The sequence below is a fragment of the Carettochelys insculpta genome, chromosome 6 (assembly GCF_033958435.1).
Source record: "Carettochelys insculpta isolate YL-2023 chromosome 6, ASM3395843v1, whole genome shotgun sequence".
Lineage (NCBI taxonomy): Eukaryota > Metazoa > Chordata > Testudines > Carettochelyidae > Carettochelys > Carettochelys insculpta.
This window is the reverse complement of record NC_134142.1, coordinates 118,032,126-118,057,812: the sequence shown is the minus strand read 5'-3', so window position 1 is coordinate 118,057,812 and position 25,687 is coordinate 118,032,126. Positions and strand designations below refer to the sequence as shown.

Genomic DNA, 25,687 nt, shown 5'->3' with positions numbered 1-25,687 from the left:
TGTTGAGAAAACTCTCTAGTGTAGACGTAGCCCAAAAGTTTAACAAACACAGGCTGCGCTGCGCTGCCCTGGGGCGCGGAAGGCCGGTGCCTTCCCCCTGCGGCCCGGGGTGGACTCGCCCTGTCCCCCTGGTGCCGGATGGTCCCAGCTGTCTCGGCTCAGCGGGGCTGGCCCTGGCTGGTCTCACTTGCCAGCCTGTCCTGCAACAGGCCGCTGGGGCCTGGTCCGGACTAGCGCCCCTGGGGGGGCAGAGGCAGCGCCGAGGCCCCTTTAACTAACGACAGCCGCGGCCGGGAGCGCTCGGCTTTCCCACCACATGGTGGCGGGCAGGCGGCCAGGGGCGCGGCAGCCGCTGGCTTCAGGGGCAGGGCGTAGCCTTCGGGGCGGGCTCCCGGGCCCACGCGGGCGGAGCAGCTGGTACGGTTCCTCCCAGGACGCCGAGTTAGCGGAGAGTGGGCCCTGCTGCGCAGCTAGCTGGCTCCTGCTCCGGCTCCGGCTCCGCGCTTGGCATGGCCCCGGCACGCGGTCTCCAGGAGGCCGGGGTGGGCGCTTCCGCGCGGCGCTTCACCTGGGAGGAGATTGGGCTCCGCACGGGCCGGGGGCACCCGCAGCAGGAGCGGTGGCTGGTGATCGACAGGAAGGTCTATGACATCAGCCAGTTCTACCGGCGGCACCCGGGGGGCTCCCGCGTCATCAGCAGCTACGCGGGGCAGGACGCCACGGTGAGGGGCCGGGGAGAGGCGCCCGGTTGTTCGTGGGCTCCCCGGGGGGGAGGGAGGTTAGCAGTCATCGGGAGGAGCTGGCTGGGGGCCGGAGTGTCTTGGAGCTCTGCAGCCCCCGGCTGATCTCCAAGCCTGAGAAGGGCTCCGAGCTGCAGGCTGAGGGGAAAGGCCTGTGTCACATCAGGGAGCTGGGTGTCTGCAGTCACACTAAACCACATCAAGACAAAAAGCAGTCAAATAGCACTTTAAAGACTAGCAAAATAGTTTATTAGGTGAGCTTTCGTGGGACAGACCCCCTTCTTCAGACCCTGTCCCACGAAAGCTCACCTAAGAAACTATTTTGCTAGTCTTTAAAGTGCTACTTGACTGCTTTTTGTTTTGGTAGCGTATAGACTAGCACGGCTTCCTCTCTGTTACTAAACCACATGCGCTCGCCAAGCCTTCGCTTTATGCCACTGACATCACTAGCCCTCAAAAATTCCCTAAACAGTCTGCTGTGGGTCCCACAGACACTTGCACCACTTCCCCTTGGAGTTGTGTGGCAGAGGGCAAGTGGCTGGAGGTAGAAATAAAAGTTTTTTTGCAGCCCTCTTCCTCCTTCGGGTCAGAGGGGTTCTGCTCAGAGAAAGAACAACTGGCTGCAACATTCTCTGCTCATTTGGGGAACGAGGAGTCAGCAGTTACTGAGAGATGTTTCCTGTTTCTGTGGGTGGACATGAATCCAACTCTTGGCATGGTCCCTAGTATGGAAAGAAATCCCTAGGTAGGTGACCAAAGCCAAAATCCATTATTCCACAGGCCGGCCTTCCTGCACTCAGTCCCCCTGCTCAGCTGTGAATTTCCTTTTAGAAGCCTTTTTAAGTCAGGGTTAGATATTCAGTTCCTGTTACCAGTGCATGCTGGTAGCCTGCAAACATACCAGGGTGTCCTCCTGTTTTAGGGACCTCCAGTCTGATGCCACCCTCTGTGATTTGAACAGCCAGCTAGTGTCCAGCATGAAACAAAGTTTTTACTTGCAGAGGGTATCATTCTAAATTGTTTTCAGTTTATCCATCATCTTTACCCAAATGTTTTGCCTGTGACTGAAAATGTAGCTTCATCTTACAACCTATGGTCCCATTGGGCTACATTGCTGGGTTTCATTTAAATTCTTTTTGGTATTACTGCTCAGCTTTCTTTATATTAATTTCTTGTTCATCTTTGGAGTGGCTATTACCTCCTTTATTCACTTTCTCCTTTTGGTAGTTTAACACAGAGAACTTCACTTCCACCTTTTCCTTAAATGGTTACTCATTCATTTTTGATGTTCAGTGAAACAATAACAACTGCTGGGGAACTTGGGAAAGAAGAGGTATTGTTTGGAAAGCTGCTAAAGATATCTGCAGTGTAATTGGTTCTCCTGCCTCTTAACTGTGTTTTGGTAACAAATCTCCAGGACAGCAAAATCAACAGGTGAAAATGGTGTTCTTCCTGCTTCCTTTACCAATCTTCCTATAAATAAAAAGAACTGAACATTGAGTTCCCACACATAAGTCGCAGCTGGTGTTTGGGATATGCTAGCCAAGCCATAGTTAGCGCTGGGATGTCATTTTTGATAGATGTCAGAATGTAAACTTCCAATTATGTAGCACTTTAGAACACCATTTGCACCTGCCTATCTTGAAAGCTGATCCATAAACCTTCTTATCAGCAGGGCAGTACTAGTTGATTTCACAGCAAAATGCTGCCAGGTGTAGTGGGAGTCACACAGTGGTACTGGAACTAGCAGTGGCAGCGGTAGTTATGTACAGGTCTTACCATTTGCTTAAATGGCTCTCCTTCACTAATAATTGTTCCAGCAGCCCTGGAATTGCATTGAGGGCAGCAAGAGAAATGTGAAAGGAAGAGGAGCATTGCTGATTTGAAGAAATATTCCTTTGAAAATGTAATGGACTAAAAATCAGGACATACTGTAGATCTCAGCCTTATTTCAGAACTGGATGTCACCTGCCCTACCCCCAATTTTGTGTGTGTCCTTCCCTTGTCCTTCTCATGCAAATTCCTGAGGCTTTCACCGTGCAGGGACGTGTATAGGGAGCTCCCTGCCTGCTCTCAGATAAAGTGGAATCAAGAGGAAGGAGGGAACAAGCTGATTTAGTCTGTGAGGAAGTTGAGTGGCTCTGTGATTTGCTGATTGCCTTGTTCACAGAGTGGGTTTTCTCCAAAGGAGGTAGTGAAGCTAGGAATTCATGAGGAGGCTGTTTTGCTTTTTCCTCATTTCAACTGGAATGTTTGCTCATAGTTTTTTTTTATGAAAACAAACTGAGCTTAATGTACTTACTTAACATTTCTTTCTCCACAGCAACACTAGTACTGCTGGCCAGAGGTCATGTGGAACTCTAAAATCAGTATCTTTCACCAAAAATAGTTCATGGTCCTTCTAAGATTTGAGACATGAGTCTTCTTTGTTAGCATTGTCATTTCCAAAATCTGCAGTAGAGACTTCACCTAGGCCACTTTACAGCCACCAGATGGTGCCCCAGGAGCTAGGGCGGAGCCTGGATATGTGAACCAGGCATTCCCAAACCCGCTGTCTCATATTCCTTGTGAGGCACAGGGCAAGTCACCTAATTGCTCAGTGAGGAAGTCTCCCATCTCTTAAATGGGAGAATAACACTTCCTTAACATTATGGGGCTGGCATATGGATATATAGAAAGATTGAGGCAATCTGATACTATGTGTCTAAAGTAAAGATCTAGCCACTAGGTAGGATAGGAATAATAATCCTATTTTAGGGTAATGTCTTTCACCTGAAGCTCTTGCAGCATTTGATGAGTGTGAGCAAGGCTCTTATTTTTACCCCAACTTGCAAATCAGGTGGTCTGCATGAAACAAATGTCCTCAGTGTGCAACATCTCCCATGCTCCTGTGTGCTTCAAGGTTCTTTGCATATTCACAGTTGTTGTGAGTCAGCACTTACCATCCAGTTTTTTCCTCTGGCTTGTCCTGTGCAATGGAAAATATTGGAAGTAGGTGGGAATCAGGAATGGGATGATAATAGAAGGAATGAGGAGACCATAGGGGTATTATTAATCACACGATTGTCTTTCTGATCATGGGACATGTTAATTTCTTGGCCCAAATGAATGTATGGCTCAACTTCTTCTGTTTGGTCTCACTTCATTATGGTTTGGCAAGGCACCAGACCACGTACATTTTGTGTTAGGGTGGTTCACTTTCAGCCCAGCTTGCCTGCATTTTTGTGTTGCGTTCTCATAGCATTCTATGTACAGTAGCTGGATAGTGCAATCAATATGATATCACCTGTGAATATGAGAGAGTTTAACTGCTCTCCATCAACGCTATTTCCACCGTTCTGGTTTGTCCACCTCATTACCATTTTGAGGCAGGCTGTGGTCTCTTGGCGTCATGCCTTTTATAACACGGATGTGAAGGGAAGTGTCAGACCGAGTACGTAGTACAATCTAGCAGAGGAGTTTGCTACCTTTAGTAGTGTGATGTAGTTGGCATCGACATCCTGTTCTGCAAAGGCTTTCGGCACTGCATTCATCTCAGCTAGGAGAAAGAGTTTGAGAGTGTCGATGAAGGTAATGAACAAATCCATTAATTCCCTTCACGCTACAGTGTCTGAAACTGCAGGGGCCAAGGATAATGTTGATGGAGAAGAGACTCATTAAAATGGGTAAAGGAGAGTAATTACGGATATGAGTGACAGAATCTTCTTAAGTGAATGTCTCTCATACTGTAGATCGGGGGTCAGCATGGGAGCTAAGAATGGCGTGCAAACCCATTTTCATCAGCACGCAAGGTGGGAGCTCAGCCCTGCCCCTACTTCCCCATGCAGACGGGAGCTTGCTCACAGCCCTGTCGCCTGTGGATTAACAAAAGACCAGCAAATGCTACCAACCACCACCTACAGAGTAAAGCTCTGCATCTTCATTTATTTATCAATGAAGCTGCTGTAAGTAGCACTATTAGGGGATGTCTGTGCAGTGGTGTTATTCTGAAATAAGCTATTCCAGAATAGTTTTTCAAAATAACCCTGTTACACACACAATGCATTTCAAAATAGCACTTACTATTTCGAAATACTGCATCTACACACAATAGAGCCTGTTTTGAAATAGAGCCATTGGATGCACTATGGTTTATTTCAAAGTAGGCACCATTCCCTGTCTAAACTGCTGTTTCAAAATAGGTGCTATTACTTGTGCAATGAGGTTAACCTATTTCAAAATAAGCCAACTGTTATTTTGAAATTGTTTTATTTTTAAAATAAATGTTGACATTATTTTGAAATATCAGTTGTGTTGCGTAGACACTAGGAAAGTTATTTTGAAATAACTTTGCTGTTTAGGCTGATCCTCAGTGACTTTAAAAAGTATCACCAGCACTCGGACTGTACATAGATGTTAAAAGTGAGATTATGTATTTTTGGCTCTGAACATGATGTCTAAACAGCTGAGTGCTTTTAGAGAATGTGCAGCTACAAATCCTGACTCCAGCATTGGTAGCATAGACTTGCATTTGATAAATATACCTTTAAACTGATGCTAAGGGCACCTTTGGTTCAAAGCAACACATGCAGGTTCCAACGGTTACTGCTTCTTCTGGCAGTTGTGCTACTTATTAGCTTCCACGCAAGTAATGCTAGGAATTTTGACTCCTCTTTGGGGCTTCAGACCCTGACCCTGTGCTGCTGCGGAGCGGACAGGGGCTCTGGTTCTGTTCCTGCACTACTGCAGGACAGATGGGGCTCCAATTCTGGTACTGCACTGCTGTGGGGCAGGTGGGGGGTCCAGGTTCACCCCCCGCCACATGCTTCCACAGGGCAGGCAGGAGCTCTGGTCTCTGGCCCCACACTTCTGCGGGGAAGATGGGGCCTCTGGTCCCAGCCCGGCAAACCCGTAGGTGATGTTCTGGCCCCAGCCTTAGGACTCTCTGGTCCTGGAACATCAGTGGTCCAGTAGGACCATGAATGTTGCCAGATGAGAGAGTTCTGAAGTTAAAAGGTGCAACCTGTAGATTGAATGTGCAGGTAGAGTGAAGAATTTTTTTAGTTTGAGACAAAATTATTATTTGTCACGAAGATTTCAGTGATTATTTTTCTGTAATAGGAACATCTCTTTCAGATGCGTGATATGAAGCAAGATGGTTTACATTCATCTAAGATTGTACAAACTACTGCGGAGAATGACTCTCTTATCTTTTAAACCCCTTTATTGCCACCTCTCTGGTTATCTCAGGAGTAAATGTACATATATGTTGAAATAAATTCAGTATAAGATGCAAGTATACATGGGTATCAGGCACGCTCAGTTTACTGTATTATAAAGTGATGTTTTTTATTAATATTTTAATGCATTGATTTCTGATACAGAATAGAATAGGATACATACATTATTGTACTGAATTTTAGAACTGAGTTGATTCCTTCTGAGTTGGGACATATTTTTTCTCCTGCTAACTTAATATCTTCTTAATAAGATGTTAGCTTAATGTCTCCTGGGATTTTTCCTCACTCCATTCACTGGTATGTATTTTTTTTTCAGGACCCCTTTGAGGCATTTCACATCGATAAGAAGCTGGTGAAAAAATATATGAGCTCACTATTAATTGGGGAGCTGGAACCGGATCAACCCAGCTTTGAGCCCAGCAAAAACGTGAGTCTGTCCAAAAACCCAGAAACCTAACAGGTTCTGGAAAGGGACAATGCTGCGAGAAAATGCATATCCAAATGTCTGTTTATGTATTTGTTACCCCATATTTTTCCCAGTAATATTACTGTGATGTAATTCATTATGACATAATTTGGGGAGAGAGCCTGTGAGTGTCATTGAAAGTGCTGTGATTTACCAAGTATGATTATCTTGGTTGTATGCATGTATTTTTTAATCTTAAGGTAGGATATTGACTATAAATCTGTGTTGCCAATTTGTTTACAGTAGTGCTGACAGCCCACGCAGACCCAGGGGCAAGGTAGGAGGGAGCTCTGGCTCCCTGCCAGGGGTGGAACCAAGGGCAGAAGGGCATGGGGCTTAGGGTAGTCAGCCCTGGGTAACCTGCCCACTACCACCACCACCACCACACATGGAGTGGTGGCACAGCGCTTTGCGGCATTTCAAAGGGGCCCAGAGCTCTGGGTCCTTCTGAAATGCCAGGCCTAGGGGCAACTGCCCCCATTGTCCCGCCACCCTCTGTTGGCAGGCCTGTGATTTGTGATAGTGATTGTGATTGTGGTTACATCCAAGCAAAGTCCCACAAGGAAGCATGCAATCACTCTAGATGGCTGGCTGGGAAAGGCCATAAGAGAAGACAGTAGGCCCTAAAAGATGCTAATGTCCCATGGGGACCCTTCCTGAGGGTGTCATAAAAATCTCCATGTTATGGCTACTGTGACCCTACAACAGCATGTGGTGAAATCACCAGATCCGGGACTCCTCTTAGAATACTAGTGTTTTCACACTGACTGTGTGTGAGAACCAAGATAGGAGACAGACTTCCTGCCACATGTAAAAACTAAGACAGGAGAGTGACATCATTATGGTTTGACACTGACTTCCGGCCCAAAGAGACTCCTGGGAACACCTGGGGAAGGAGGAATGAACTGTGGGAAGTGCTGGACCCAGGATAGGCTACATGGGTCTTTTGCCTGTGAAAGGAATACCTCAGGTTTTAAGGCGCCTGTAAGCAAATCGGCCCCTCCAGAATCTCTGCAGACTCTTAAATAATTATTTAGGGCGAGACTTTGTTATTTACATCTAATCTCTTCACTATACTAAGTTTTATGTTGTGTTTTTGTTTATTGGCTAGGACTTTAGGTAATCTACGTTGATATGTTGGCTACCCCTTATAATCACTTGAAAACTATCTGTTGTAGCTAATAAACTTGGTTTTATTTTGTGTAAAACGGTGATGTGGGAGTCATAATTTGGGGCAGAAAGCTGCGTATATTCCTCTCTGCATGGAGGGAGGGTGTGACCTCATGAACTTATGCCATGCAGTTCTCTGTACAGCACAAGACGGTATAATTTTGGTTTTACCCTCCAGAGAAGGGTAATGCGCCTTAGCTGTGTCTTCCATGCAGGGACTGGTTAAAGAATCTGCATGTATGTAGTCTCACCTGGGTGCATTCCTACCTGTATGTATTCTGGTAAAAGTGTAGGCTGAAGCCTGGAGGGCTTGGCAGCTTGTGGCCCCTTGGTGGTGGAAGGGAAGAACCCATCACAGTATTGTCTGTTGTACTCCCCAGTGTCCTTCACATTGGTATTGTAATTACAGCGCCTGGTGGAGGAAGGCTGAAGAGACTCTGCCTGAAGTCTTCCCCAAGGGTGAATCTATATTTATGCGAAGATTGACACACTATGTTTGATCTTCTGGGGTTCGATTTTGTGCGTCTGGTATAGAAGCAGCAAAATCGACCTCTGTAGGCTTGGCCGTTGGTCCCTGTACTGCATATTATTGTTTGGGGCAAGGGACATCAGTGCAAGCCTAAAGAGGCCCAGACTACACTAAGGGAGAAAGTCGATTCTGCCATGTCGGTTCTAGCTACGCTAATGGTGCAGCTAGAACTGCATCACAATAATCCCCATGGGGAATGGCAGGTCCAGCCTGTCACAGATTTCACCCCATGGCACAATTTGACAGTTTGGAAGAATGTGTCAGCCACAGGGTCGATCCTCAGTGCTACAAATACACTCAGAGCTTATCAGGTGTCCCCAAGTGCCGCTGCAATGTCCCCTTTCAGAGGGAACAGAACCTGGGAGTGAAGGTTTCCCTCCCTGGCATGGTGGTCCTTCTGTGGAGCAGGAGCAGAGTAAACCTGCCAGCTCTTTAGGCAGCTGTTTTGCCAAGCCAGAGTGAGCAGCACTGTGCTGTTGGGTCTCCCCACAGAAATTGCTGACAGAAGACTTCCAGGAACTGCGCACCACCGTCGAGCGGATGGGACTCTTCAACCCCAGTCACCTCTTCTTCTTCCTGCTTCTCTTACACATTCTGCTGCTGGATGCTGCTGGCTGGTTTGTTCTTTGGTTTTTTGGGACATCCTTCGTGCCTTTCCTCACCGCTGCAGTGCTGCTTACCATTGCTCAGGTAAATCCTTCAACTCACAGAATGTTGTTTGGGATCAGCTTTTCCCTTCATGCTCAGGGCCAGCTACATCTTCCTATTCTGCAGCTATTCCCCCTATCTTTGCTGTGACTTTTCACCTGACTAGCAGGGTGCTATTTCTTCACAATGGTTATGTGAATACCAAAGAGGAAAGGCTCAGGAAGAAGTACTCAGAGGATTACAAATGCAGTTGGAATAGTGGGTTGGGTTAGTTCACAGACACGGCAGTGCTTGTCTTTCTTAGCTTGAGGCTCCTATGAAAATGTAGGAGTGATGGATGCAGGGAGCTCACAATTACTTAACTCCTCAGTTGCCTCCAGCTTAGAGATACAGTAAGCGATGATGCAGAAGTTCTGATTTTAAGGGGCTCACAGCAGCTGCAGTAGCAGCCTCTTCCAAGAAGTTAGCTAAAGATAGAGAAGTTGCATACATTGAACTCAACCTCATTGAATGTCTTTCTTTGTTTATTTTATTCTGACTGAGTAAATGAAGTCAGAACTGTCAGTATATGTCTTGTTCCCATAGTCTGTTAGAACCAGTGGGCCTCGCAAGACAATTTTTGATGGCTTCAGAGTGGTGTCACCAACTCTTAATGGTGGCTGCTCTAGCAATTTTTACTAAAATACTCCAGGAAAAAATAAATATGCACATACACATGTCCGAATCGTTGTAATTTATTTATGCCGAGTGTTTATATTTATTATTGAGTCTGGAGAAAAAATAAAGTAATTTTGTCTCCGTTCCTTACAGCAGTTTCACAGAATAGAAACCAAATAATGTGCTTTGCATTTTCTTGTCTTTTTGTTAGTTTTTTTTGATGAGTTGCTAGCTAGTAAGTCTGCTGCTATGAAAATTGTTATCTGGATGTTTGTTAATGTTACATTTCACAGCACACTTAGGGCAGGCCTGAACTACAAGGGAAGGATGAATTGAGATACACAATTCCAGCTACCTTAAATATGTAGCTAAAGTCAGTGTACCTTCATTCGGGGTTCTGCACCATCTCCACTAAGGGAGGTTGATGGGAGTCTGCACGCCTGTCAACTTCCCTTACTTCTAACTGGGGTCAGGAGTACTGCACTTGATCAGGGTTCCCTGTGTGTTTGATTTAGCTTACTATTCCCTGTAGTGAAGAGGAGCCCTTACTCAGCCCCAGCAAGCTGGGGGACAAATTAAGCCCTGGATGGAAAGGTGGGTAGAGAACCAGTGGGGGCCAGGGATGATGGGTGAAGAGTGAGCACATGGCTTGAGCCTGAAGCCCTGGGGTTGTGGGATAGAGCCCAAAGCCCCATGGCCAGAATCTGCCACCCACCACCCCGGGGTGAAACTGGAAGCTTGAGCCCCATCACTCCTGGGTTGGTGGGGCTCTTGCATCACCTGCTTGTTCTTCTGGCGTTTGCAGTGCCAGAAAGGGGCAGGGCCAACCCCTGCTGGTAGCAGCTGGGAAGAGGCACCACTGCTCTGCCCCTGTGTTACTGCCTGGGAGATTGTGGCTGCAAGAAAAAGCCCTGGTGGCCACATGCAGCCTAGGTGGCGGTGTATGAGAAATGCTGGGCACCCCACTCCACCCAGTCATCTTCTCACAACAAAAGCATTGCTTCTGCCCTTTGATTTTTATGGGTATGTCTGAACATTGGGACACAGGGCACAAGAAAAAGTCTGGCTCATTCACAGACTAAGGGGAGCATGAGGTTCCCTGGAGCTGAGGGGACACAAGGACTGAAAGATTCACTCATTCTTCCTGTGTCTGATGGTTCTCCGCCACTACTAATGTGCACAGGAGATGGCAGCTGGCTTCTGCTCAAATGAATGGCCATCTTCTACCAAGTTCTGTAGCATTAGTTCCAATCTTTGTCGTCTCTCCTCTCACCAAAGCAGCTGGCAGTGTATGTGGGGGAGGAGAAATGCTCTGCCGAGACCAGGCACACATTTTAACCAGTCTGGGTTGAATGCTGATAGTGAGCACGGAATGTATTCCCTCGAGTTCATTGAATGGCATCTCCACAGATTGCAGGCAGGTGACATGGCAAGCAGAGGAGCATCTTAGCACAGGATATATTGAGAATACAAATGTTTTCCTTCATACAAACTGAGGGCACTCTCATCAGGTTGACTTGCATTGACGGAACAGGGAGAGAATACCCCCATAGAGAATGGACATCTCTCTGCTACCTGTGGAACCCACACACCTAAGGGTGTGGTTCACTGTCCCCTGTAGTGGCACCTAGACAACTCACCGAGAAAGAATGAGTCTCCTCTACAGCCTTTGCTGAGAGCCAGCTGGCTTTTGGCTCAAACTGTAGAGGCTCCTGCACTAAGCTCCAGAGGTCCCGGGTTCGAGTCTTCCTGTGGGCAGTCACACTGGGAAGAGAAGAGCTGAGAGCTTTGGTGAGCACTGACATCCCAGTTTCACAGACTCAGTAGGACTGAGCATACCCCTGCTGCGGCCAGCAATCAGGCAGGTACTAAAACCCATCCTTGTTTACTGAATGGGCCTTACTCTTTTTCAGTCCCAGGCTGGCTTTCTGCAGCACGATTTGGGGCACCTGTCAGTTTTCAGCAGTACCAAATGGAACCACTTGGTTCACGAGTTTGTGATGAGCCATTTGAAGGTAAGTGCCTGACACTGGGCACGTTCCCCAGGCTTTGGCAGAACTGATCAAGCTTGGGGGTGATGGTGCCCTCTTTCAGATCCAGTAGCGTTCTGCTCGCGTGATGCACTCCACACATCTAGAAGGTAATTAGAAGAATGTGGTGCAGCAATGGGAAGACTGTCAGTACATGACATATGAGGTGATTTTAATATTTCTCGTCTGATTCTTGTGGGTTCTTCCTTTATTGCAGGGACTTTCAGCACACTGGTGGTCTCTGCACCACTCCCAGCACCACGCCAAGCCCAACTGCTTCCATAAAGACCCTGATATTTCAATGCACCCCTTCTTGTTTGCCTTGGGAAAGATACTTTCTGTGGAGGTGAGTGTGATGGTGCTGGCGGGCTAGGAATTCTTTAGACTTCTGAAAAGATATGTGCTAAACACACCTGGAATCAGGAGGCTGTGTATTTGGAAACAAGCTAATCCATGGACCGGGGAAGGGGAAGGATAGGACACAGATCTGCTGTCCAAAATCTCTTTGGATTCTGTTGGAAATAGAAGGAGAGAGAGAGAGGGACATCCTAGAAGATGAAAGGAAAACAATGAGAGCAAAAGGCAACATGCAAATAAGGGAATGCTTTCACTGTGGTCTTCATTTGCCCAATTGCCTATCTCAAATGCATCAGGATGGGCTGATTCTTGTTATCCTAGTTTACACTAGACATCACCCTAGGGTTATACTCATCTGGTTTTATCAAATGTCACTGTAGGGTTAAACTAAAGGGGATTGAGCTGTCACACCAACACACATTCATCATCATCATCATCATCATCATCATCATCATCAGTAACCGTGGGCTCAGTGCCCGTTGGTGTCTGATGCCTCTCTCAGCTATTTCCCTCCATCTTTGCCTGTCCAGTGCGGAGCGGCTTAGTTTCTGTAGACTAGCTCTGCACCAATCTAGTATATCATCTACCCATTCTCTGTGGGGTCTGCCTCTCCTATGCAAACTGTCCATTATGATGAATACCAGGGTCTTGATTTTTCATTCGTCGTTCATTCTGCAAATATGCCCAAATAGTTGTAGCTTCCGTTTTATAACCTTCTGCAGCAGGTTTTCTTTCAGTTGTATCTTTCTATATAATTCCTCATTGGTGACCTTCTGCTTCCATCTGATTCTCAGGATCTTTCTATAACAACTCCTTTCAAACGCCAATATTCTTCTCTTCAAATCTTTTGTTGTCATCTGTGTCTCACTTCCGTACAACATGCTGCTGAATACACACATTTTCAAGAGGCTCAGCTTCTTTCTTAAGCTAATTGCTTTGCTTTTCCAGATCTTATCCATCACCTTCAAACTTGCTCTTGCTTTTGCTATTCTAGTCGCTATTTCCTTTGTAGTCTAGATCTGACGTTATGTTGCTCCCCAGATATGTGAACTTCTCTACATTTTCTAGTTCTATACCATTGACACTGATCTTCCTTCCTATTTCCTTATCTCCAAATACCATTGTTTTCATTTTATTGATGTTCATAATCAGTCCGTACCGCTTCCCTTCTTCATTTAACACCTGCACCATTTTCACTAGCTTCTCCTCATCTTCCTCAATGACAACTATATCATCCACAAACCTCAAGTTGTATCATGGACCTTGTTTATCCAGGCTATGTCCAAGGCGGCATCTTTTATCATTTAGTTGTAGTGGCATCAGATTTCATTCGTATTGTTGTTTGACGGTCCGCGCATCTGACCAACCCTCCTCCTTCATCCTGGCTTGGGACTGGCATGGAGCTCATAGAGGCTTCATGGTGGTGTTCGTGCACACTCACACACATTTATTCATGCCCTCAGGCACTCACACGCTTCTGCAGGCAAAGGGGCTGCCGAGAAAGTGAATAGCCATGGCGTTGTAAATCTGGAGTGTCTTCCTGCAGTCATGGACCCTGCTTGGCAAGCTGATCATAAAGAGACCTTCTGCCAAGCGCTCTCTCCTTTTTATTGGAACTGAGCGGCTCCTGTCGCGTATGCAGGGTCCTTCCTCTGCATCCATCATTGAGGAACATGCCCAGACCTCTTAGGAGTCCTTTGTTTAGAGCAGCATGTCTCTTTGATTGTTTTAATGAGGGAATGTCTGTACTTATGGGTGGGGGCGGGAGGGGAGTTGCCATGCTGTGGTCATTCTTCCAGGAATTGATTTTGCCGTATGTGTGAAGATGAGGCAAAATCAATCTCTCTGGGCTTGGCCGTTGACCCTGGTACTCCTCGTTGATATGTGAAGTAACGGCTGTCAGCACGGGCCCAAAGATCCTTGATCTACACTAGGGAACGAAGTTGATCCTGACATGTTGATTCTAGCATGGCGAGAATTGCATATCTGGGATCAACTTTGATCCCTAGTGTATACCAGGCCTCAGTCATCTCCTGGCTCCAGCAGTTCTTAGACTTGCTGTCATTCACCACCAGACACACTCACTCTATCACCACATAGCTCTCCCTTATTGCAGGCTTAAACTAAGTTATAGAACTTAAAAATAGAGTGGCTGAAAATTACAAAGATTACAAAGTTGCAGAACTCAACAATCTTGCAATAGCTACAGAACTTAAAAGGCAAAGCAGCTGAGAAATACAAAGAACCAATTTATGGGATAATAGCTCAGGCAGCAGCTTTACATAGCAACTCTCAATGTGTCTCCTTAACATACCAGAGTAACTTCCCTTTTCCACTTCCTCTCTGACATGCCTGGAGTACAATCTAGACTGAGCAGCTGTCACCTCAGCCCTCTGACTTGGGGTCTCCTTTAGACCGTTTTGCTGCAGTAGTTATTGTGACACTGTGCCCCATATTCATCATAGTATTATGATAATTATGGCATAATTATGATGCATTTTGTACAAGATGGGTCATGTAAGGTGTCACTGGAAAATTTATAATGCTGCTGGATATGATTACCTTGTTTGCGTACATTAACATTTTTGTATCAGAACTTTATAAATATTGATGATGGATCTATGCTTCAAATATGCTTGCTTTGGAAAACATCCAGTGCCAGTGTTTCAGGGACAAACAATGAATGGACCAGATATTGCTAATGGCTCATCAGCAAAGACCATGGGCTATGGAATGGCTCAGACTTTCTGAGACTGTTCAGGTCAGCCTATAAGTAATGGCTGCTGTGACTGCATGGACCTGTAACCAGATCACATAACTCTGCATTCCTGTATCTGTCCATAAGCTGGTCTGGGAACCCAATTTAAAACAAAGGGTTCCCACCATCTGAAAAAGCTACGCAAGACAGAGGGTGACAGAATTGTTCTTTTTCACAATTGTTCAAGAGCTCCTGGAAACACTGAAGGACAAAAGACGGCACTGGAGGAAGGCTGGATGCAGGCTAGGTGGTTATCTAGCTTATGTCTGGAAAACCTGGGGATCCCAAGCTGCAAAGCAAGTGGAGCTTGCCCTTTGAGAATCTGCATGCCTGCTCGTATCATCGGGGTAGAGACTGGGCAGGGTTTAGCAGTTTAGTGCGTATGTTAAGTTTAGCTTGTGTCTTTGTTTGCAAGGTGATTTGTTAGCTGTCTTTTGTAGGTACGCTGGTTTAGGTAAAGCAGAAAACAAGTAAGCTTGGAGTGAAGTGCTTGGAAATCTTAGCTCAAAGGACGGAGGCTGTTGCATTTCCTCTCCCCATTGCAGGGGAGGCCAACCTGATGATAAATTCAGGCAGGTCAGGGTTTTGACCAGGGCTGGACAGCTCAGATCTGGGGTCCCAGGTGGGGAAGCTGGTGGTTATTTTGATGGTAGCCTCTGTTGTTGATTCAGGCAGTGGCTTGTCTGCCTGTATGTAACTGCATCCAGGTGTGTCCCCACCTGTGCAAATGCTGCTGGGGGCATGAAAAACAGCAGTGTATTCAGGGTAACACAGGCAGCTGCCTGAGCATGAACTTCCCTGAATTCCTTGGGTATGCAAACAGGTAGCCCTAGCCGCTGCCCACAGCAGCACTGCTACTTTTAGCTTGAGCACAGGAAGTCTGTCTGTACATTGAGAAGCTTGCTCCAGCAGCAGCAGTAGTGTGGAGGCACATTTCTTAGCCCCAAAGAACAAGATTATTCTCAGCAGAAGGGGAGGAGATCTGCCGATATCCATTATGTGCATTAATTGTGATGAACCATCTGAGATCTGCACGTGGGGAATCCCCTCCACATTTAAAACTCATCCTGTTCGGCCAACCCGGGTCCTCCTGAGATCAGTGGGTGAAGTCAGGTACACCATAGTCGCAGCAACTTTGCTGAGAAAGTGGTAGATGGATACTGCAGTGACTTATTCATGGAGCTCCCCCTGTGCAGAAATTGTAGCCTTTCTTCTAGAAAACTTGGGTGGTGTTGGGGCAGGGGCCCCACAGGTCCCTAGCACAGATGTTGAGGGCTACCAGTAAATCTCCAATTTCTGAGCCTCCAGTTTCTTCTGGTGGGATGGTGAGCCCTGCTCAATAGGGGAAGAATTTGGAGAAAACTCAACTGGAATGTTGTGGTGTATTCCTCCCAGGTGGTGTCTCCCCTTCTGGTTTCCCCAAAGGAGGGGACATCTGGTCTTATATCTGGAAGCTCTTCTACTAGAATATGGTCCTTAGACACATGATGGTTTTGGATATGAAGTTTCTGGACCAGTATGTCACCAACACTGAGTGTGGAAGAATTAAAAATGGGGGAAACACATGATGACATACATATGTATTTGAGCTTCTCGGGAGAATCTTTTATATTTTATTGTGTGAGAATTAGTATAAGATGTTGAAATTTGGCCTTTTCTGATCTCCCTTATGCTGTTGTAATTCAATGGATTTAGATGTCTAAGCAGGTGTGTCTTGAGGAGGAGGCAGCAATGGAATTGCTTTAAGAGGGTGGGCGTTTTTGACTCAGCTGACCTGCCATGACTCCCTCTATTTCTTTCTTTCTTTCTTTATTTTACAGCTTGGCTTGAAGAAGAAGAAGTTTATGCCTTACAATTATCAACACAAGTATTTCTTCTTCAGTGAGTGGATCTGCCTTGCCCAGGGAGCCTTTGTCTAACAACACCGCCTACTCTACCCTAAATCATCCCAGGGCAAGGAGGACTTTTGTTCCATGCCAGTCTTACAGGAGATCGCAGTGTGTGGGGCATACAGTCTCCGGCTAAAACTGTCACTTTGTGTGTTAACGCAACAGACATAAAGCAATGGCAAAAGGGTGAAAATGAAAGACTGGAGACATGGCAGTAACGGGGAGGAGCTGAGATGAGAGGGACAGATGAGAGGAACATGGGGAGTAATCATGAGTGAGAGGAGATGAGGAAGGATTGTCTATTCACTACTGTGCTATCTGAGCTCGCTACAGGTCACACAGTTACAAATCAGAAGGGGCTTTGTTCCTCTGTCTGTCCCTCTCTTGCATGGAGCGAATTCCCAAAGTGTAGAGGTGCTGCTGAGGTGCTTGACAATTCCATTATTACAGACAAATGCAGCTCTCAGACGAGATGGTGATTATGGAGAGCATGGCAGTCTGTCAGGCAGAGAAATATTTGACAGGGAGTGGTCAGACTGGGTAGTGCCAGAGTCACACGCTATCCGTGTTCTGTGCTGATACGCGTGAGTTGCTGCACTTCGACCCATCTGGAGCACTTTGCACTCATTCTATTATATTGCACTACAGTAGTCAAGCCTGAAGGCCATAAAAATGTGGATTGTTGTCGTCAAGTCCAAATCTGACAGAAAGGAGAGCATTGTCCAGGTTACCGGTGGGGAGAGGAGAGCAATTTCACTGCTGTAACTCGGTGGGTATTCAGTAGGTTATGCAGGTGGTCTGCAGCATCAGATTCACCTACTGACTCTTTGGGTACATCTACACTACCCAGTCATCTGGTTTTTGATTTTGTGCACCTAGTGAAGATGCATGAAATCAAACTGTAAGGGGTCGACAGTCGACCCACGTACTCCTCGTTCTTGCAAGGAATAACAGGGGTTGACCAGATAAATATGCAATTGCAGAGCTGGAACTGATGTATCTACCATCAACTGTAAGGTCTAGTGTAGACCTGGCCTTAGAGTCAGGGAGTTGGTCATGTTTTGCATTCATTTGGAAGCAGGTACAGGGTTGAGCATTTTCTACAGACTGCTGGCACCTGAATCTCTGAATTGGAGGGAGAACAGAAGGGGAGTAAGGAGTGGTGGGCAGCAGGAAGATGAGGAGTGAAATCTCTTGGAAGCATAGTTTGGTGATGGGAACTTTCCAGGGCTCAACAGCACAGTTTTTTTGTTCAGGTTTCCAGGGTGTTCGCTCATTAGATGACGTTATTGATGGCTATGCTCTTTGTGTTTTCTTCTCCAGCTATGCCCCTGCTTGTGGTTCCAGTGTTCCAGGTGTACTCATTATACTTCATATTCCAGCGCAAACTGTGGAGGGTAAGAGCCTTCAGCATTTCCCACGTGCCTTTGCGAGCGAGCACCTGCTGTCGTCTTCTAACTGAGGAGGTTGAAACCAGGCCCTCGTCTGTCTAGATCAGTGGGGTAGAATTACAATGTGTGGATCCAAGGCATTTTCTGGGGTGGGATTCGCGTTATGGGGTGGTGAAAGGGAACGATAATGCAAGGGCAGTCAGTGGGGCTTACAGGATTGATTTCTGGAGCAAGATTCCTGCTAATCTATGGTAGTGAAGGGGAGCTGCAGTGCAGGAACAGTGAGTGGGTCTTTCTGGGTGAGGTTACTCAGCCTGGGCACTTCATGGTGAGGTAGTGGAGGCAAACCATGTTACGGGGACCGTGTGTGCAGGTTACAAGGCAACTTCTCAGGCTGTGTCCTCCCTGATGTGAGCGAATGGAGGGGGGCTGCAAGGGACAGACACTCAGTGAGCCATACATGGGGGTTTGGGCGTGGGATTTGGGCGTTCTGCTCCCCCCATTGTGGGGTGGTGGAGGGAAGCTGCTCTGCTGTAAACTGCCCTCCTGATGAAGGTTTCTCTCTGTCTTTCTCACAGGAGCTAGCTTGGACTCTGACCTACTTCATCCGATTCTTTCTTTTCTTCGAGCCCTTACTGGGGGTGAAGGGTGTCCTGGGACTCCTCCTGCTGCTCAAGTAATCCTCCCCCAGCCATGATTCCTTCTGCCTCCTGGTACTCCCAGCTGCCTGACCCATCTCCTCTGCCCATTTCTTCCCATCTGAGATTGCCTCTGGCCACTCATCTTTCCTCCTTTCCACTGTCATTGCTCTCTCTTCTGTAAGAGCGGAAATTGTATTTCCCATATATTGCCCTCACTTTTGGGTGGGGAAGAGGGGCCTGGCTTTCACTGACTGCTCCTTGATTGGCACATGGGAGAAAGGTTCTACTTGGGGGCCACTTGTTCTGGTGGGCTTGATAGCCTTTTCTTAGCCAGAAGGCACTTGACAAGGCAGAGGTTGGTTTGGGATTGCAGGCCAGTTACTGGCCATTGCCAGTTCACATGGGACTTTTCCTGAGCAATTATTGGTTTGAATGATGTGGCCAGTTATTTATCAGTTTGCAGATTTGGACTGGACTCTTATCTGGCAACATCTGGCTAAGGTGCAAGTTATTTAGCAGTTCTTAGGCTGACTTGATGTGTGGGTCTCTAAGCTGTATGCATCTATGTGGCAATGACTCCTTCCTTTATTTGTGTCTCCACAGTGTTGCAGAGAGTATATTGTTTACCTGGATATCACAAATGAACCACATTCCTATGCACATTGATTATGATAACAACATGGATTGGTTCTCTACACAGGTAAGATGCACTCTTTTTACCAGGGTCTGAGAGAGTCAATTCCAGGTCAGGGAGCCAGGGAGAATACATGACATTTGTGCAGTAAGGATGAAGGTCAACAAGGAGCCCATGGACATGTGCTATCAGGAGAGGAGGGTTGTGATTGCCTGTGTGGGGCGGCAGGGACTGATGCATGCACTGATTGGGGCTTGCATGGAAATGCACTGATTTAAAAAAACAAAAGAAGATATGGAAATAGAGTGGGAGGTAGAGGCTGCCTGATGAGGTCACTCACATACAGCTCCCCATGCACAAGACGCTCTGATAGTTTTCTCCTTTGTGCTTCTTTGGCCTTGTGGCCATTTCTTCCCAATGGAAGGTCTAAGATGATACCCTGTAGAGTAGTGGGATAACAGGTCCGTGCTGGTCCAACAGAGTGAGGAACTGATTGAGGCAGTAACTATTCCATACCTCATTGTGTCAGTCTCACCCAGGCCTGGTCTCCTGTTCCACAGCAGAGGTTCTCAGACTGGGATCTACCTGTCTGGAGGTACATGGAATGTATTCTGGGGGGGGTAAGAGAAGCTTTAGGAAGTCAGCAGCAGCTGCTGGCTGAAAACCCAGCTCTGATGGCAGCACCACTCCCAGCAACAGTGGAGAAGTAAGGGTGGCAATGCCATATCATGCCACCCTTATTTCTGCACAGCTGCTGGCGGTGGAACTGCTTTCAGGGCTGGGCATCCAGCCAGCAACCACTGCTCTCTGCTCCATCTTCAGTGTGTGTGTGTGTGTGCGTGCGTGCGTGCACCCGCACATGTACATACACTTGCGTGATGAGAGCTGGGCTGTATATAACTGACTGTAGACACCAAGAAGGAAGATGCGACCAAGTAAATTTGAGAACCACTGTCTTAAAAAAACAAGTCACTGTGACCCCCCCGCCACCTCCCTCACAGACAGTCCTGTTCAAGCTAGAAGAAAGTGGGGATCAGGGCTTTTTACCAATTTACCCACCATCCATAGAGCCACACTCGTTTCTCTCTTTTTCTCCTCTAGCTCCAGGCAACATGCAATGTGCACCAGTCTCTCTTCAATGACTGGTTCACTGGGCACCTAAACTTCCAAATCGAGCATCAGTGAGTATGGGTGTAACCCACACACCTGGGGGTGGTTCAGTGTCTCATGTAATGGCATCTAGAGCACTCAGAATGAGTCTCCTCAACAGTCTTAGCTGGGTGGCTTTTAGCTTACACTGTAGAGGCTCCTGCACAAAGCTTAAGAGGTCCCAGGTTCAAGTCCACCCGTGGGTGTTTGCATAGGCACCTCAGGATGCACAGAAATTCTCAAGGGGCGTCTGTAGCCATGGGTTTCAACAGGAGGGGGAAGCAGCTCCCTGGGTCCCTGCTGCATAATGTCCTTAGCAGAAAGGGTGGGAGCTCTTAGTGGAGTCCCAGTAAGTCTCAGCTCTTAGGAGGGGCTTTTGGCAAAGCACCAAACAATTGAGATGTTATTGAAACTACCTCATTATCTCTTCAGCCTTTTCCCCAGGATGCCACGACACAACTACTGGAAGGCGGCCCCCCTTGTGAAGTCACTGTGTGCCAAGCACGGCATCGAGTACCAGAGCAAGCCCCTGCTGAGTGGGTTTGCAGACATTTTGCAGTACGTATCAGCAGATGGAGTTGGTGCTGTAGCTGCTGGCAGGTGGGGACGGGTGTGGAGACAGACGGATGCAGGACTTAAGTGGAACTGGGTGACTCGGGTGTAGGTGACTCGGGTGTAAGTGACTCTGAGTAAATGTGGAACACTGGTTAGGGTTAGCCTGCGACTTGGGAGACCCAGATTCAATTTCTGTTGTGCCAGACCTTGAGTGTCCTTGGTCAAGTCACTTGGCCCTGCTGTGCTCCAGTTCCCTGTTCGTAAACTAGGACAGTAGGAATGTTCCATCTCGCAGGGGTATTTTGAGAAGAAATACATCAAAGCTGGTGAGTCTTGTACCATCAGGAGATGGGATTGTGGTGATCCTAGTGTTTGGAGCAGGCTAGTGTGCTTTGCAGAGGGTGACCGTGCATGCACCGTATGTACTGTGACAGGGTTAGGCCAGTGGAGCAACTTACAAGGGGAAAAGCAGCTCGGAAAAGCAGAAACAGCCCTGGCAATTGGGCAGAGAGGGAGCAACAGGGGAAGAGGCTGCTATAAATCAGTTAGGGTCAGCTGGGCCCACTTGAGGCTGCCTGGTGTTTTTAAAAGCCTGCCCCCAGTAGGGAGGGTTGGGGAGAGTGGAAGAGGAGGCTGGGGAGGAGTGTCAAATAAGCAAGGAGAGTGGTGCAGATAAGGAACAGCAACAGCAGAGGAGGTGAGAAGCTCCCACAGGGAGTGTTTGGGGCTCCCTGCCCCGCTAACCTCAGGGCTCAGCCAAAGGCTGAGGGGACTGGGTATTCAGCCTGATCAAACCTGGGGCCTTTTACCCACTGCGCTTTGAGCACAGGGACCAAAGCCTGAATCCCAGCAAGGGCAACCAGGCCCCACTTACTGTGGACTGAGCAGCAGTCTGGCACCCAGGAGTGACACTAACCCTGCCACAGTACAGGGTCATGCTGGGTAGAAGACAACATGTTGTAGAGCAAGATGGCATTTCCTTTTGTGGCCTGACCTCTCGTGTCCTGCACACAAGGCCATGTTGTGTGGAGGATGCCATTTTGCTCTTCAAAATAACATTTTGTCTGTGCTGACTGGGATCCTGTTAGGAAATAATTAAAATGGGGTCATGCTGGCAAAAGGTGTGGGAACTGCAGAATGGGATACTGAATCTTTTCTTCCTGGTTCATAGCTTCCAGTCTAGGCCTGTACGACACAACTAGGCCACTGTGCAAACGATGTTACAGATCTGTGTTGTGTTACCCTTTCCACTTGCTTTTGCATTTTTCTTCTCTGTTTGTTTCTTCTGGTTCTCCATATGGGGGTGCAGTGGGAAGCCTCTGCCTCAGTCCAGGCTGCTGCCCTTAAAAGAACAGTAAGAGATTGCAAATAATGGGGGCAAACACTACCTCTTAAAAAAACCCAAACCAAAACCCTGCATGTAAATCCTGTGTGTGTTACAGGGGAATAATTATACCATTGGTGCGGTTAGAGAACCTTCTATAACATTGCCCAGCACGTTCCATTATAAAGCCTGGATTCTCAGACCTATCTGTGTCCCTCTTCTTTGTGTCTGTAGTCATTTATGTTTCTTTAAAAGAAAAAAAAAAAAAAACCCACAAAATCTCTCATTCACGCAGACAACCTATGTGAAAAGGTCAGGCAGTTTACAAAGTCAAGAACTCCAGGTTTAGGAAATACCAAATTAGCAGCAGAATGTGCCATCATAATTCTGTAATCTTTTCCATATGCATTAGGAGAGATTTTAAGTGCATACTGTCAACCTGCCCTGCCCCCTGCCGCCGCCCATGAGCTTTGCCTCACTCACTGCCCAAGATGGACAAAGAAAGAGGCAGAATTCAGGGGCCCAGCCACGTAATTTTGGTTTCATGTGCTGCATCAATACCCAAGGCCTTGGTCTCAAGCCAACCATTTAGATGTATAGTAATGTGCTACTATTATGTAACTGGTATTCAGTTTATCATTTTCTTTGAAACTTACTTTGATTTGTTTTGTACATGGCATATCAATTACAATTCACCTGATACCTCCCAAGGAGGAGTGTGGCATGTCTTGATCTCGACATCAGCCCGTACCCATTACTGCTGGGCTCTGCCTTGGTCTGCCTGACTTCTCAAAGCAGCTTGGCAGAGTTCTGTCTCCCTGCTGTTCAGGCTTTTTCTGCCCATATTGACTGCAGCAGCTTTATTTTGAACATTTGGGTTTGTTCCAGGTAGTAGTAAAAACTTCTTTCTTCTTCCTGGCCCCTCGGGGCACCGCTGCTTGGTTTCCTCTGGACACTGTGCTGAATGTACCTCCTTAATCAGTCCCTCTGAGTCCACACCATGGCAAAATGGCCTAAAAAACCCCTGTAGAAATCCCACAAGTCCGGAGGTGAATGCTGTTACACATGCTCTCAACCCATCACCTCTTGGCCTCTCAGCGTTGAACAGGCAGATGGGGTTTCACACTAGATTCTTGTTTCCTACCTCATGCCTGGATTTTTTTTCTCTCTGATTTATGTTCCATCTCCTCTGCTGACTAACTGGGCTGAAACTCTCTCCCCTCTGCAGCTCTCTGAAGGATTCCGGGGAGCTCTGGCTCGATGCCTATCTGCATGGGTAAGCAGCAGCAGCAGCTCTTGTGGAGGAGTTACCCAGGATTGATTGCTATGAAGATGTAATGCACAGCAGTGGAGGACGAACGAGTTCAGGGACATGAGTGGGCCTAGCTGTTTTGGTGGGGCAGCCAATGGGCCTGGTTCTTGTGTGAGTCTGGGATTTGACAAGGCACTTTTTCTCTGTTCTGCCTCTCTAGGTCTGGAGTACAAGGGATGGTATGGGCCTGTGGGGACCACTAGGGATTAACCTTACTCTGGGCACAATGGCTTTACTAAAGGAAACAGCAGCAGGAACATTTCTCTAGGTGCGTACGTGGCAGTGAATCCTATTTAGCTTCTTTGCAGTCTGAAAGAGTCAAAGTGAGAAGGGAGACAGTGTAAAACTTTCTGGAGAGAGATCCATGGGTCAGGGAGCAGTGAATGTGGAGAAGTGAGAAAAGCAGGTGCTGAGAAAGAAAAGGACAAGCCTTTTAAGGCTACAATACACACTCAAAGCCTATGAATGACGTCTGGAAGTCCCAAAATAGAAGTGAGACTAAAAGGACCAAAACTCAGGGTGGGGATGGGTGCAGGACGCTAGAGGTGAAAACACGCATGAGACTTGACCTGATGGGCAATGGTCAGTGGACCCACTTCTGAGAGCAGGTGTGAGAAGAACGAGGCTCTCAGGTTGTTGTCCATTGGCCATTTTCCGTCCAGAGTCTGAGCTGTTTCTCTCCTGCATGGCCAAATGTAGGTGACAAAGAGTTAATTGGAAAACATGACAATGCCCGTGTGATAGAGATGCACATTAGTCCAGGGGACTCCCTGGTCCTTGGGTTTAGCTGTAAAAATCCCTCAGAGGTTTAGCTTGTGAGAAGGCCCTTGTGAGGCTCAGAGGCCAATTTATGGCAGAGCAATTTCTGCTTTGTTGTGACGTGAGGGGTATATAGATGTCACAGACACCTCAATCCTGTGGCTTTGGGTGCATACCTATATGGTACGGGCTGAAGCTTTAGGGACTCCCAAGATTGAAACTAAGCGATGATATCCCTCAGGCTGATCTATGAAAGTAAAAAAGGATTGTGAGTACTAAGACGGGCATTGAGCTAATTAATGGGGCTGAATAATTCCTGTTTGTGATGGATGGTGTAACACTGGATGGGGAACCTTTTTTCTGTCGGGGCCATTGACCCACAGAGAAAAATCAGTCAGAAGCCAAAGACAACCCAGGAGTGGTGGTTCTGAGTGTCCTGTAGGATCTGAGATAGGACCAAAATGAGAGGTTCAGGGTGCAGGAAGGGGCTCCAAGGTGGGGAAGGGGTAGGGTAGAGGTAAGAGTGGGTTGTGCACTCTGGGGAAGGGGTAGAGATGAGGAGTTTGTGGTGCAGGAGTGGGCTCATGGCATGGGCAGGATGTCAGAGTGGCTGGCAGTGTGAGCTCTGGGCTGCAGGACGGGGATGGGATGGGTTGGAGTTGAGGTACAGGAGGAGGTATGGGCTCTGAGAGGAGTTTTGGGTTTGGTTGGGGTGTGGGGGGAGAGTGGTCTCTGGGAGGGAGTTGGGGCCTAGGAGAGGGTTCATGGTGGGGGTGTGGTATGGTGGTACAGGCTCTGGGAAGGGAGCTGAAGTGCAGGAGAGGTTCAGATCTGTGGCAGAGGGTTTGGGTTGTGGTCTTTGGCTGGTGGCATTTATCTCAACAGGCTCCTGGTTGGTGGTGCAGCTGGGTTGAGGCAGGCTCCCTGCGTGCTCTGGCTCTGTGCCGCTCCTGGAAGTGGCTGGCAAGTCCAGCATGTAGGTGGAGAGTCAAGGTACTTCTGCACAGTGAATGCTTCCTGCACCCATGGGCACCACCCCCACAGCTCCCAGTGGCTGTAGTTCCAGCCAATGGGAGCTGTACAGCTGGTGTTGGGGCGGGGGCAGCATGCAGAGCTTCCCTGATCACCCCCCAGCCTAAGGGTTTCAGGGACATGCTGGTGAGCCAGTGCTCACGGTTACAGCCCTGTCATGTGGGGGTGGGGAAGGAGGGAAGAACTGAGACTTGGGATTTCTGGCCCATGGTGTGGACACTTGCCACAGTCCACATGCAGTGAAGCAGTGGACCCGATCCAGACCATGACCCACAGGTACCTCATCCGCGGTGTGACAGCTCCAACCCCCCCCGACTTGACAGCTGTTAGCAGAGATGAAACGTGCATCAATCTACTCCACAATGGCAAGCCCCTACCGCTTAGGGAGTCTTCACTAATGCCAGCATTATCAGGTCTTACAAGGCAC

At 47.6% G+C, this 25,687-nt stretch overlaps 1 protein-coding gene across 1 annotated transcript; it reads left to right on the top strand.

Moving 5' to 3' along the window:
* Positions 1-394: 394 nt before the first annotated feature.
* Positions 395-24,943, top strand: LOC142014829 (acyl-CoA (8-3)-desaturase-like). The gene is made up of 13 exons (XM_074998002.1): positions 395-722; positions 6,276-6,386; positions 8,617-8,814; positions 11,343-11,444; positions 11,677-11,805; positions 16,395-16,455; positions 17,787-17,860; positions 18,433-18,530; positions 19,099-19,195; positions 20,231-20,310; positions 20,711-20,836; positions 23,386-23,433; positions 23,630-24,943. Exons 1-13 carry the CDS (start codon positions 510-512, stop codon positions 23,670-23,672), a joined length of 1,380 nt encoding a protein of 459 aa, XP_074854103.1. The 5' UTR covers positions 395-509; the 3' UTR covers positions 23,673-24,943.
* Positions 24,944-25,687: the final 744 nt, after the last annotated feature.

Coding starts and splice junctions, on each gene's coding strand:
- LOC142014829 (XM_074998002.1), top strand. CDS start 510: ATGGCCCCGGCACGCGGTCTCCAGGAGGCCGGGGTGGGCGCTTCCGCG. Junction 17,861..18,432: donor TCCAGCGCAAACTGTGGAGG/GTAAGAGCCTTC, acceptor TCTTTCTCACAG/GAGCTAGCTTGGACTCTGAC. Junction 23,434..23,629: donor CTCGATGCCTATCTGCATGG/GTAAGCAGCAGC, acceptor CTGCCTCTCTAG/GTCTGGAGTACAAGGGATGG.